This window comes from Epinephelus moara, chromosome 1 (assembly GCF_006386435.1).
Source record: "Epinephelus moara isolate mb chromosome 1, YSFRI_EMoa_1.0, whole genome shotgun sequence".
Classification (NCBI taxonomy): Eukaryota; Metazoa; Chordata; class Actinopteri; order Perciformes; family Serranidae; genus Epinephelus; species Epinephelus moara.
The window spans coordinates 10866495-10880200 of record NC_065506.1 but is presented as its reverse complement, the minus strand read 5'-3'; the positions used below and the strand labels follow the sequence as shown (position 1 = coordinate 10880200).

Here is a 13706-nt window from a genome sequence, read left to right as displayed (position 1 = left end):
ACGTAGAGCCAAACCATGATGTTTTTTTCAAACCTATAACAGGTAAAGGTAGCACGCACATCCCAAAAAAACTTAATGCTGGGTGCTGGACCAAAAGGTAAGTATGAAATAAAAGTTAAAGTCCGCACACCAGAAGCTGCTCCTTGAAAATTTATTCACGTTACGTTTCGGGCTCCTGCCCTTCATCAGACATCAAACCTAACCACATGCATTTGTTGCAGAATGAAATAAATGTGAATACACTCTGCTTTACAAGTTTTTGAAAAAGACTCTTTGCATGTAGTGAGCAGAAACTGTACATTTCCTGTGAGAACAGAAGTGTATTGTGAAAAGACACACTGCATGCAACAGGCGTAAATTAGCACAGGGTCCCAGAACGTCAACACCAGATGCACCCAGGATACCTAGCGCGTAATATGTAGATTTGAAGTCCGCTTATCGAGCGGCAGTATGTGAGGAGTTGGGAGTGAGAATGTGTTGATTTCACAGTTCAAAATAATTTTCTCCTGTTTCCACCTGTGTGTTAACATTTATGATATACAAGGACCAGTTGGAGTCTTGACATATTATACCCATAACCAGTTCTTCCTTGGTTAGCTCTTTGTGACACTAGAGATGATAAACACATCAGGCGCAGTAGCATGAACTGCTGTCGGTCACCAGAATTTGATTTCCCCACACGGGTCCATGTGGTGTTGCTAATGATGCAGGCTGACATCAGTGAAACTGTCTGATGAATGAGTCAGTCCATGTGACTTCACGCCTACAGCTCTTGGTTCATTTGGAATAACCCAGGTGTTTGATTTGTGTACATTCAATTAAATGGTTTGCATATCTTCTACTTTCAAGTCTCGCAACAACAGAATTTTTAATTGAAGTGGTGGAAGTGTGGGCCCAAAGCCAAACTGTTGAAAAGTCCACTGATCCAACTTTTAGCTCACTCATATTTCACTCACTTCATATTTGTCTCCTTGTGGTAAACTTTCTGACATCTCAGACCTTGAAATGTCCTCCTCAAAACAAACAGCACAACTTTGAATTAAAGAAAGTGACCTTGCAAGGGAGCATTATTATTCCTCTGTGTTCTGTCAGTTTTCATTCACAATGTCACGTCTTCTATATACCTTCCCTGTGCCGTGCTGTTCCATATTCAGCGCTACTAAAGTTCAGCCATCCGCTGCTTTAAAGTCCCTGCGCCTCTCTCCCCTTTCTGAAATGGAAAAGCAATAATTCCTCCTCTCTCTGTCTCTCTCCAGCTTTTTGATGGAATCGAGTGCGAGTTTCCCATATTTTTCATCTACATGATGATTGACGGTAAGCCTTGTTCTACCCATAGCTGCTGTTATGATGCCTCAAGTGGGTCATTGGGAAGATAGAAGACAGACTTGAAGCATTTGACAGGAAATTACATTTTGGTGTTTGCCAGGTTTTAGAGGACTTAGAAACACTTTTCAAAAATATGTGATGTGTGAAATTTGTGTGTGAACCTTAGGGAATGGTCAGGCATAAAATAAGAAGTATACTGTAGTTTCTCCACGTAATGTGAATTCAAGCATCATTTAATCCACCTCATGCTGCTTTATACCCCACTGACATTTGTAGGACAAACAAACAATCTGATTTATGGCCTGTTGTCCCATCTCAGATGTCTCAGTCTTTATGGGACCATCTTTTAACAGCTCAAAAATCCATAAATTGTTTTTCAAACTGTTTCAAACAGCTAAAACTAATGGTTAAAAGATCAGTTCAGTTTATACATTCAGAAAACTTTTCTTACATGCCTCCAGGAAACGAAGATTCCGAAATGGAGAAAACTTTAGTTAATTGAAGTAAAGGGCACCGCATTTAACAACACCAAAATTATATCAAAACATCAATGTGCAACTTCTCACGCAGCTCATGCAGGGTAATCCAACGGGGAGCTCAATTAAAAGTGAAACTTATCTTTGCTCTCTCTAAAGCCAGACTCCATTAACAAAAACAGTAGTAAGCTGAACACTTGAGCTGCTGCTCTACTGTTACCTCACTTAGTTAGTTTGTTTGTGTCATTGTGTGACTAGTCTTTTAAAGGGTTAGTTCAGATTCACCAGAAGTCACACAATAACACAAACAAACTACTGATCACTGTTCCTGTTAGATCAGCAGCTCCTTTGATAAGCGAGTTAAAATAACAGTTTTTTCCCAGTGGAGTCTGGCTTCAAAGAAAGCATAGATAAGTTTTACTTGCCGATCAGTTCTCTGTCGGAAAGAGTTGTCTGTTTGGGAAGCACTGACCATACGACAGAGGCTTGGATTATACTGCATGAATTCTGTAAAAGCTTGTAAAGAGATGTTTTGGTATAGTTTTTCTGTTGTTAAACATGGTCGCCTATGACTTTTGATTCTTTGCTCTCCAAATTTTCTCCACAAATTCAGCGTATCATGAGGTGAGTAATTGATATACAAATGATCACTTTGGGGGTGAAGTACTCCTGTAAAGCTGCAATAATCCACAGATAATTCCCACCCGACTCTCCCGTTCCCCTCAGCTTTACTGAGCATTTTAGCCTCTTTTAGCTCATTGTTGTGGTGTAATCGCCCAAACGTGCAGCTTTTTGTCCACTCTTTCAGCTCTCGTGGGCAGGGTTTCCAGCCACAACATGCAGCTTTTTACACCAAAAAAAGCTCTGATAAATCCACTGCACACTACCTGCACAGCACCAAACAGCAGACAGACGAAGGTAGCAAATAACTGGTGAACACATTGGATCATTTAGCAACTAAAGCCCCAAATATTTCCCTCAGGAGTTGGTGGAGAGAAATATTGGACTTACATTCATCAGGTGGCCATAAACATGCTTCAGTGGGAATGCTAATCCTGCTCTGTGTCTGCTGTTTAAATAGGCAACTGATGTTGTGTGTGTTGCAAAAAGTTTCATCCGAAAGTTTGAATAAGTATCATTAACGTGTGTGTGCGTGCATGTGTGTGTATTTGGTGTCTGCGTGTTTGTGTTGCAGGGGTGTTCAGAGGAAATAAAGCTCAGGTCAAAGAATACCAGGACCTCCTTGAACCCATTATCTTCCAGTCTTATGAGGGTGAGCAATCATGTGAATACACACACACACACACACACACACACACAAATGCAGTGACCAGTGGATGGAGGAAAATTACAAATGCACAATCACACTCACACACGTGTAAATTTATCTGATTTGGTACATTAGTATGGTTGGTATTGGAGCTTCTGCCTCTGTTCTCTCTCCCTCTAGCTATGAAAAACTTTCTCTTGTTAAATCACGTCATCCATATTCATGCACCACATGCTGCGACTAAGGCTCACAGGGGCGTTACATTCAAGTGAACTCAGCCTTTCTTCATGAGTAGCAAGCCGGGCTTCTATATTCACCTGCACCCATTGCTGTGAGGGGAGACAGTCAAATGATAGGGATGTCAAGAGCTTTGAGTTCCTATTGGTCCGATCATAATAGAACAGGAATAATTGGAGTGTAGAAAGGATAATGATGTGGGACAGAGCTGGCTTGCTCCACATGTCTCCACAGTGCCTTTGTACTGGTTATGTATGGATTAACAAAACTCCTGAAGTTAATTGGCTGGATTTTAAAGGATAACTCAAGTGTACTTTTTTTTTCGTTCACCATTAATGCCCATGAAAAGTTTTAATCCACAGTTGTATTTGCTGCTGTCAGAAGCTGCTATTGTGTGTTCTGCTGCAGGTTAACCAGACCTCCCGGGAGTCATGGTCTCCCATTGTTTTGATGATGCACACACATGCAGGATGCAGCTCTGGGAGACATGCTGCTGTACTGTGGTGAATGGGCAATATTTACAACTGTTGTGCCATCCTTTGAGTCAGTGTTTTGTCTTTGGAGAGGGTTTGTTTCATATTGAAACACACTTTCAAGAAAATGTAGAGGAGATTTTTTTGTTTTGGGGCACACAGATTGCAGCTGTTTCACATACAGGCACATAGGTCTTTTTTGTATCCCTACTATTTGAACCTTCACAGGTGTAACTGTACATGTGACGTGACCAAAATGTAGCCTGATAGACTGAATTATCATTTGATTTCACTTCATTACTCATCCTTACATCATGCTCATATCAGCCAATCTCTGTGTTAAAGGGTGAGCAATTTCATTTTGTTTTTCCCCTTTAGCTTTGAGTGAAATATATTACCAACTGTAGGGGTGAATTGTAATATCTTTGGTGATGCCTTCACTTTTCCTCTGGTGCCACCAACAAGTCCAGATTTCAATGTGTCTAATACTTTGTTTTCTAACAAAACACTTGCAAAACTGATGGCATTTCCATCAGCCACGGGGTACTGTGTGTTAAGTGCCAATTAAGTAGCTGTAGACTCTTAGAGCCTGTTGGCACCTGGTATTAACATTGGTTTCGGTGATCCGAAAGCAACAGACACATTGCCATTGACACCTGTGTCTATCATGTGTCTCCAGCTAACCAACTGTGTTCAGATTTCATTGCTGCCTACGTCATTTACTCTTGAAGGTCAAAGAGCCCCTGGCACAGTTATAACATCCATACTCTTTGCTTCCTCGCATGCTCAATATTCACATACAGTAAATGCTGGTGTTGGCACAGCCTTCTTCCATAGGACAAAATTACTGACAGTCATGCAGTACTTCGTCCAAGTTGTTGTAAAAGGGGCAATATTGCTGTCACCAAAACAACCACCATGGCCTGCACTGATGACATAGTCGTTGTTGGAGACACATCAGGACGAATTAAGCGGCAACATCTGGGGCTGAAAAAATAAAGCCAACATGAAAGTGCCAAAAACTGCAGTTCCTCTAATGACCACTTTAGGCTGTCTCCAGAAGCCAGTCAGTCCCCATAAACCCCCATGTTAAAAGGCCCAACTTTACAGCAGAAATACAGCCTGGTACTAAAAACGGTTTGGGTCTCTATAGCTAATTTCCCCCTTCATGATGACTGTACAGAAGTAAAGAATTTATATAATTCACCAGTTTTCATTTTATTGGGCTTAAAGTTATGCATAATTAAGGTCGGCCCGCTTTGAGTGACAGGCCGTCTGCTGATAGTGTCCTCGGCTTCTTAGTCAGATCCACCCCTCGCTCCTTCACAGCACCAGCCTCTTGCCCAAATACGGTCACTTCTTGCTCCTAAAAAGCCAAGATGGTGAAGACCATAATGCCAAACTTGAGGCTTCAAAATGGCAGTCCACAAACAAATGGGGGATGTCACAGTAGCTACGTTCATTATTTTTTACATTCTATGGGAAGTGTTGGTGTTTAAACTGCAAAGATATGCGGTCAAATGCTTCCCAGACCACCTCGGCAAGTGGTTTGAGTGATTGGTTCACAATGTGTCTTGGTGGTCATTTGCACATTTATTTAGCACTGTTTACTTGTGATCTGATCACCCAGGACACATGTTAAGGCAAGGTATAAACATGGCCGTAGTTGTGCTCTTGTTTAATCTGTTTCTTTCACAGGCAATGGCCAGTTGCCCCCTCACTGCAGTCCGTATTGCTGCTAGTTTTACTTAGTAAAGAAGGGGACAGTGTACACAGACCAAACACAAAGAGGGGCTAGTTTTGTGACAAGGGCATGATCCCTCACCAGCTTCCCACCCATAAACACCCCCAGTCGCCTCAGCCAGAATGTTGAACTCGTGTCTCTGCACTGGTGGGTGAACACTTTTTTCCACTGCACTACCTAGGCGCACTAATAAGTGTGCTGCTTTCACTGACTTAAATGACTGTACCTTTAAATTCAGACTGAATTGGCACAATTTTTACCCTCAGCAATTAGGAGCTACTTTGTTACACTATGGTGGTTTAGCAGCTGGCGCCCATTATGTTCCTGTTATAGTAGATCTGTGAAAATGCACTTTTAGTACAAAAATGTACTGTTCCTTCTTGTACTTCTGTGCGAACTCTTTTTTTTTTCTTTTTAAATATATGCAGGTTGGTAATAATAAGTATCTGTGTTGCTTTTAATAGCGTTTTGAAGCTCTCAATGAAAAATTTCAGAGGTAATTTTTGTAAAGCATGAACAGATTGGGGCCATAAATGCAGCGACTGAGAACAGCCCATTTTAATGGTTGACTCGTGTGTGTGTGTACAGTACATGCTGAACATAAAGATGTTCCTCTTAAGTACAAAATTGGTCTAAAAACACGTTCTTTGTACCACTGTGCAAAATTATTGCTACATACTGTGTTGTGTGCATCTTCACCAGTGTTACTTAAGTATGTTTTCTATAACTACAGGAGTGAAGTGCAGATTGATCTCGCTCAAGCACATACGTATATAACACGTGTCCACAGAAGGTACTGTCTACATGCACATACACACACAGTCCTCTCACTGCCCTTCTCTCATACCAGGCCATGCTGTGATCCCCAAATACTACTACGTACCAGCTGACTTTGTAGAGGGGGAGCAGCTCAAACATGGAAGCCAGAAGCGTTTCCCTAGCAACTCTGGCCGTGATGGGATGTTCTTCCTGTGTGGTCAAGCCCTTTACAACATCGCCAAGCTGCTGGGTATGCCTCTGTGTGTTTGTGTGTGCTTGGTATGACGCTCTGAACCCACACATTCATTCTCTTCATTTTAATGTCAACTTCATTAATAATGCAAAACGATGTATGTAGTATGACAATTATTATTCATGATTACCTAATGATTGTAAATAACGCTTAATTCTTCACTGACATGAATCAGAGGATGCAGTTTGACTCATCCATTGTGTGTGTGTGTGTGTGTGTGTGTGTGTGTATTTCTGTATTTGTGTAAACGGTGGGAAATTGATTTTTTTTTTTTTTTTTTACATTTGTCTTCTTGCCTGTGTGGGAGTGTTTTTTGTATGCATGTTAATGTATCTGTCTTTCTCTCTCTCTCTCTCTGTATGTTCATAATCCAGTGGATGAGCTGATAAGCCCTAAAGATATTGATCCCATCCACCGCTACGTTCCCCACCAGGACCAGCGCAATGTCAGCATGCGATACTCCAATCAGGTAAGCTCTAATGCGACTGTGATTGCGTGTCATCACTTGGCTCTCATCTGGACTCTTACTGAACACTTATTTCACAACTTATCACCTTGAATGCTCATATATTCAAGTCAGCTTTGGATTCAGGTGCTCCCTACTCAGCTGTACTTGTCCTTGTTGATATGACTTATGAGGGCATTTAAGCACTTAAATTAATAGCTGTATACACACTATTAAAACATGCTCTTTGGTTGTAATTCATATGGCCTATCCAGGAGGAACAACATAGAAGTGTAGATAAGGGACAATAACATTTAGGTTGTAGATTCACAATAGCAATGGATAATCACGAGCCTCAGCGAGGAGTTTTAAATCCTGGCTCATTGAAAGTTTTTGAATGCTTCACACACATTAAAAGAAATTTCAGTTATTTTTTTCATATTCAGAACTACTGTTGCAAAAATCTTTTTCAAGGTGGGAACTTGAAAGTCAGAGATTTGAATCATCAGTTGACTCAGATTTTTTTTAATGCATAATTGTAACCACCTTTAAATAGAATTAAAAAATTTAACATTGTATTGAAGTTATATTAAACATCATTCAGTCATTTTCTGTAACCGCTTATCCTGTTGGGAGTCGCGGGGTGTGCTGGAGCCTATCCCTGCTGACATTGAGCGAGAGGCAGGGTACACCCTGGACAGTTCGCCAGACTATTGCAGGGCTGACACATAGAGACAGACAACCATTCACACCTACGGGCAATTTGGAGTCACCAATTAACCTGCATGTCTTTGGATTGTGGGAGGAAGCCAGAGTACCTGGAGTAAACTTTGCAAACTCCAAACTGCAAAGCATACTATAAGACCTCGTTTTGCTTTTGTACGTGTATTTTCCCCAAAACAAGTTCACCATTTAAAGGTCTATTTTTTATGTTGAACTGTGTAAAAAGTTTTATTTTTCCAAAATTTCAGAGTTAAACTTTGGAAAATGTACCTACCCTTTGCAGCTCTTTTCTAAACACCCTTAGTCTAAAGAACAGCTCTGCATTTTTGCACTATGCAAACCAATTAGGACTATCTTACCAGCGCTGATATGTATCACCTAGTTCTCTGTCTACCAGCTTTGCTACGGCTGTTCCAAAAATCCTCTTCCCTTGCCATAGCAGAACTTGATTTGAAAATCTGCATTCACTTACGTATCAAACAGGTTTAGAGCTACATTGCTGCATTGTTCTCATCAGGCTTTTTCAGCGTTTTTTAACTTAGCCTCACTTGAGTTAATCCTTGTAAATTAATTTATGACAAAAAAACACCTCCATCAGATGTAACAGTAAAATGTTCAGCAGTACTAGTTACTCCTATAAATGGCAAGCACCAATATATATATGAAATATAACACTCTTGTTATATGTCAGCTTAGTTGAGCTGGATTTATACTGGATCCAAGGTGTTAACAGAGTCCAACCATAGATAATGATGTTTTGATTTATTGTTCAGTGTCAGATGTCACCCACTGCTAGCACCCACACAACACTAGACAAATGTATCATTCTTTCATTCGCTGTGTGACGGCGAGCACTGCATGTACTTGAACTGGCGTAACATCAAGGTGACTTCTACTTTGCCTCATCTCATTACTGAACAGGAGACTACTGCAAATACCACTGTGCCCTCTTTCAGTCACCGTGATGGAGCGGCTTTCATGGCGAGCATAAGGATTGGAGTGGAGATGACTTTGCTAGATGTGCTTTACTGAAAAAGACAAGATTACTGAGCCGTACTTAAACTTCCTCAATGTTGTCTTCGCTATTGACAGCCACAGAAATCATCAGAAGCTTGTAGGATAAAACCCAACCTGTTTCATCTGTAGTATTGCTGTAGCCACAGTAGCTACAGCATCCCAAATGTGTAGTTACATATTTGAGGAGGCTCACGTCAACTATGGCGTAACTACAGCAGCTTTGTGTGTAGGCTTCAAAGCAATGCAGTAACCCCTCAATGCACAACTGTAAATCCACCTTTACTCCTGCTCTTCTCGCCCACAAACTCCACCTCAGGCATTCCCATATCACATCTAAAAAATTCCCACTACTCAGTCGTGCTGACTTTGTGATGTTATTCATGTGCGCAAAAGTTTTAATTACAATTCATCCACTAAACAGCAGAAACCATCCTTTCTCACCTTGCCAAAGGCCAGTCTTGCAGATAAGGATAAAACCCAGTCCATTTGCTCTACGAACCACCTCTCTGAATGGCGATCATGTCTGAGGTTTAATCCATATCAGAGACGGCCGGCAGCTCTGAGGATCACACAGATGAAGGGTAGAGATACGTATACAGCGGCCTGATGTTCATTCTCTTTGCTGTACAGTGTGGAATGATAAGTTCCATTCTGCTGCTGTACGTTGTACGTTGAGTTTTGTTGTTGTAGCTCGGCTGATAAGATGGTGCCGGAACAAGGAGCACAAGAGAGGAGGTCCGGACAGGTGTTATGAACACCAGACTGAATCAAATAGGGTGCAGGGAGAAAGACCAACAGGAAGAGCAAAGACAGAGGAAAACACACCGACATAGAAAAGAGCATGTCAACCAGTAGGAAAACTGTGTAGACAGACAGAACCAGAGAAATTAACATTTGCCTTTAAGAGGTACAAATGTCATTATCTAACTCTAGAGAATACTCAACTCATACGAGGCTAGACTCGTGATGTTTTTCACTTAAAGGTTTTGACATTTACCAACTCTGTAAAGACATTTCTCTTTTTGTCTTTCACTGTGCTGACTTAAAGTGAAAAGGTGGTTTTAGAATTTCAAATTTAGACAAGGAAAAGGTGATTTTATCTCCATTTCACCACGCAGCTGTCAAATAACAGCTGTCTTGCACCACTTGCTATGTAAATTGAGAAACTATAAATGTTTATGGGGGCATTTTACTCACAGAGCTACTGTTTGTTTGTGATCATGTTCCTATAAGTGATTACCAACCTTTTTTTGTCAGATGTACCACAGCCCTGATAGATAAAACTTCAGCACCCTTTGATACTACCCTACTACATGTTCCACATCTGTTCATTTGCATTGATTTTAAACTGGATATTATAGTTAATAGTTATAATCAAATTACATAAAAGTGGATATAATAGTGGATGTTACAATATTTTTTTTCATACAACTAAACTGTCAGTATGAGTGTCTGTTTGTAGTTTGTGTACTTCTACCACTAGTGACAGAAGCTGCATGTGTCAGTGGCTAACTATTTCAACCATTTATCCATGGCTGTGTTCGGAATGGCATACTAACGTACCATCACATTCTCACTCCCAACATCACACATCCCTGCTTACGCACTGGACATTCATGTCTAAATATTATGCGCCAGGTATCCTTGGTGCATCTGCTGTTGACGTTCTGAGACACCATGTCAATTTACAGCTGTTGCATGCATCGTGTCTTTTCAAAATACACCTCTGTTTACACAAGAAAGGTACAGTTTCTGCAGTTTTACAATGCTGGTAAAACACAGCGTATTTATGTTTATTTCATTATGCAACAAACACACATGGTTAGGTTTAGAAAAAAACATTATGGTTTGGCAACTTCGGAATGAGAATGCTGCATACTGACGATTAAAAGAACGAATGTAATTGAATGTCATTACCGACAGACAAAATTCCAAATAAGCCTTATTTGGATAAACTGATTGGGAATCTAAATGATTCTCGCCGGTTACGTCATACTTAGGGTGCATTCGTAAATCTAATCTGACACTGTACTGCACTGTATAAGAGTGCTGTTGTTTGAGGAAACAGTGTTCTACGTCTACATGAATTATCAAACAGTTAATTTATCACATTTGCACTCTGGGTGGTGCTCTATTGCTCTGTCTCGCCAGATGGAGCAGTGCGGATGAGTGCCGAGAGTACACTCTGCTGCCTCAAGAGTGCGGTGTTCTGAGCAACTAAACGTTAGATTCCAACAGTGCTCCAAATTTACCAACAGTCCAGTATTTACCAGAGTGCACTCCGGCACTCAGAGTGAATGCAGCCTTAGTATGAATGCTATGTTAGTATATGATTTCGAATACAGCCTATTTTAGCTTTTGGCTAAGTCTTACTTGATTTTCTCTTGCGTTAAGCCATTTTCTAGCACTTATCCATTTTTCTATCCATCCTTTTACTGTTCCAGCTGTTCAACCAATACTTGCGCAAACTATTTCAGCCTTTTATGTATTACTTTAAGCTAATAACTATGGATCTGTAGATTTTAGCTAATAATTTCAACTTTTTGCCCATTAGCCTAAATTTAACTTTTAGCTAACCAGTCCAACTGTATTTGTTTTTTTTAACTACTTTAACTGTTAATTTATTACTCTTAACTTACCATTTAAACATCACTGCTCTCTTGTTAAATAGGTTTTACACACTCTAATTTGCAACATGTGGCGTTCAGGTATTGTAGCAGACTCAATGCATGGATATATTTTTCAGTAACATATTTGCACCATTTCTGTTGGATCAACTAAGTTGAGCTAGTCCACAGTCTTTCTACATAACCACTGGCAACTGCAGAAGTGTACCCTGGGAACAAGCACCCCTCATATAGTACTCACTGATCTAAATCATTTGGGTTGCTGAAGGGCTGAGAAGCAGATTAAGAATTTATCAAAATATGCTCTGTGCATTTTAGATTGCAAATTGTGTACATTGTTAATTGGGATCAGACAGAGAGCAATTTAAATTTAGTCATAGTAAATATATAGTTAATAGCAGCATATTGGCATCATCTCTCTTGTATCAGCAGATGCGGTGTGATATTTCTCTGTAGGAAAACAGGATAAATATATGCAGCTCCATTGTGCTGGCAGCATTGCTTTTATGAATTCAACTTCTAAACTAGTATGCAGTGTGAGCAAAGCTTAACTCCCCTCAGGTAGGCTGCATATTTTGTTGAGATTACTTTTATCACAATAACACTTTGTTGAAACTGGATTTGTAGGCAGCGTGACAGCTGCTGCGAGCCCGGCCTCTGATAGTAGCAGGCACCGCTCTGTGTGCAGCCCATCAACAAAAGCCTTTCACATTAGTTTGATGTTTTCAGCCACATGCGGTCCAAATAAATGCGAATGTGAGTGAATGGTTTTGCTTCAAATTCTTCTCTGAAAGTATCGAAAGCCCCGTTGTTTGCTGTCACAGTGATGAGACAGTATCTTTTCATGGCCATTTGAAATGTAATTTAGGGTCTGAACAGCTTGTTAATGTGGTTATTGAAGAACTGACAACTTGGGACTGAAGTTAATGCAAACTGTGAAGGCTAACTGGGTGTGCTCAGTTTCACCCGTGGACAGACTGTGTAGGCGGAAAAGAGATGATGAATCCAGCCCACCCATGGGGGCATCAAGGAAAAATGCTACCATAACTGGTCCACACCCACCAATTTACTGGCACCAATTTAGCAGTGGACTGTACATTACAGAAGCAACCTGGAAGCTAGAAAACCTTTGTGGGGCTTACACGCTCAGCAAGTAATTTTCACTCATTTGGGTGAGTGGGTGCCATCTTTGAGTGCGGAATCCAGTTCTCATTTTGCATCCTTGGGCTGCAGCTAGTTCATCTCAATGGCAACATTATGCTTTCTGTTTACATCTCCCAAAAGCACAATGGTGCACAACCTCTGAGTTAGACTTTGCCTGGGGCACCAAAATATCCACTGCTGCAAAGTGGACCTCGTCACAACTTCCTGCACACCCACATTATTAAAACATTTAAAGGAGGTTTTTTTTTTTTTTTTTCCAGTTTATTTTTATTTGGTCAACTCGTTTGTTTTTTTTTGGTATCACCAAAAAATGCCTTTTTATATCCAGTCCAAACTAAAACAGAATGAATGGCCCCTTTTCTACTTCCTACCCTCCTTCTTCTGGTGTCCTTGCTCCTCAAACTTAACCGTCATTATGATCCTGAACAGCTCTAAAGTGTTTTGACTGCATCTCACACATTTGCGACATTATTGCGCCTTTAGAATTCACCATCTTTAGAATTCACTGAATCAGGGAATTTTTCAATACGAGTTTTCTACCAGTACCACCTGAAAGCTGATGTGAAGCACATTTTATTTCCCTGTAAGACGTGAATGCAGTACATCAACAGACTTTCTCTTTCAGAGTGTACCGGCATCTTGCCCTCAGCCCAGAGAAATTAGATGTGGTTGTTTATTCATGTGGCTGGTGCTAAGCTGAGTGCCTTGCAGGGTCAAACGGCCACACAAATTGCAGACTTAATTCTTTATTTCCGCTATCCTGTGCTGCTTCTCTCACCTCTGTCCTTTTTTCTTTCTCATTACTTTATACCATCTCTCCCTGGCTCTGAGTCTTTTTGCTTGCTTCTTGTTATCTCTATTTTTACCGCTGTTTCTCTTTCACTCACAACTTTTCTATCTCAGCTAGATGGTTAATGTAGCTTACACGTTGTGTAGGCTTGAGATGAGCAGAGAAAAAATTAGTGAGATGAGAGGAAAGAAAAGGGGAGAACAGCGCCAACGGAAGGAGGTATATTGACTTTTTTAGTTTACAGTTTTGTGTTTCAAGCAAGAAATTGTGTGTGTGTGTGTGTGTGTGTGTGTGTGTGTAGCAGCTGTCTTGTTGCCTCTGCATCATTGACGTGCAGTGTTTGGTCTGCGGGCAGGAAAGGCACATAGGCATGCTGGGCTTTCACATAGAGTTAAAGCTTGA

General features: G+C 40.7%; 1 protein-coding gene across 4 annotated transcripts in view; it reads left to right on the top strand.

Moving 5' to 3' along the window:
* Positions 1-13706, top strand: part of phkb (phosphorylase kinase, beta) — a 149508-nt gene that overhangs the window by 69350 nt on the left and 66452 nt on the right. For all 4 annotated transcript variants that reach the window (XM_050047594.1, XM_050047575.1, XM_050047584.1 and 1 more), the window contains 4 exons: positions 1257-1314; positions 2998-3075; positions 6377-6535; positions 6913-7007. In XM_050047594.1, the coding sequence (XP_049903551.1) occupies positions 1257-1314; positions 2998-3075; positions 6377-6535; positions 6913-7007 (390 nt within the window). The remainder of the gene's footprint in view (positions 1-1256; positions 1315-2997; positions 3076-6376; positions 6536-6912; positions 7008-13706) is intronic.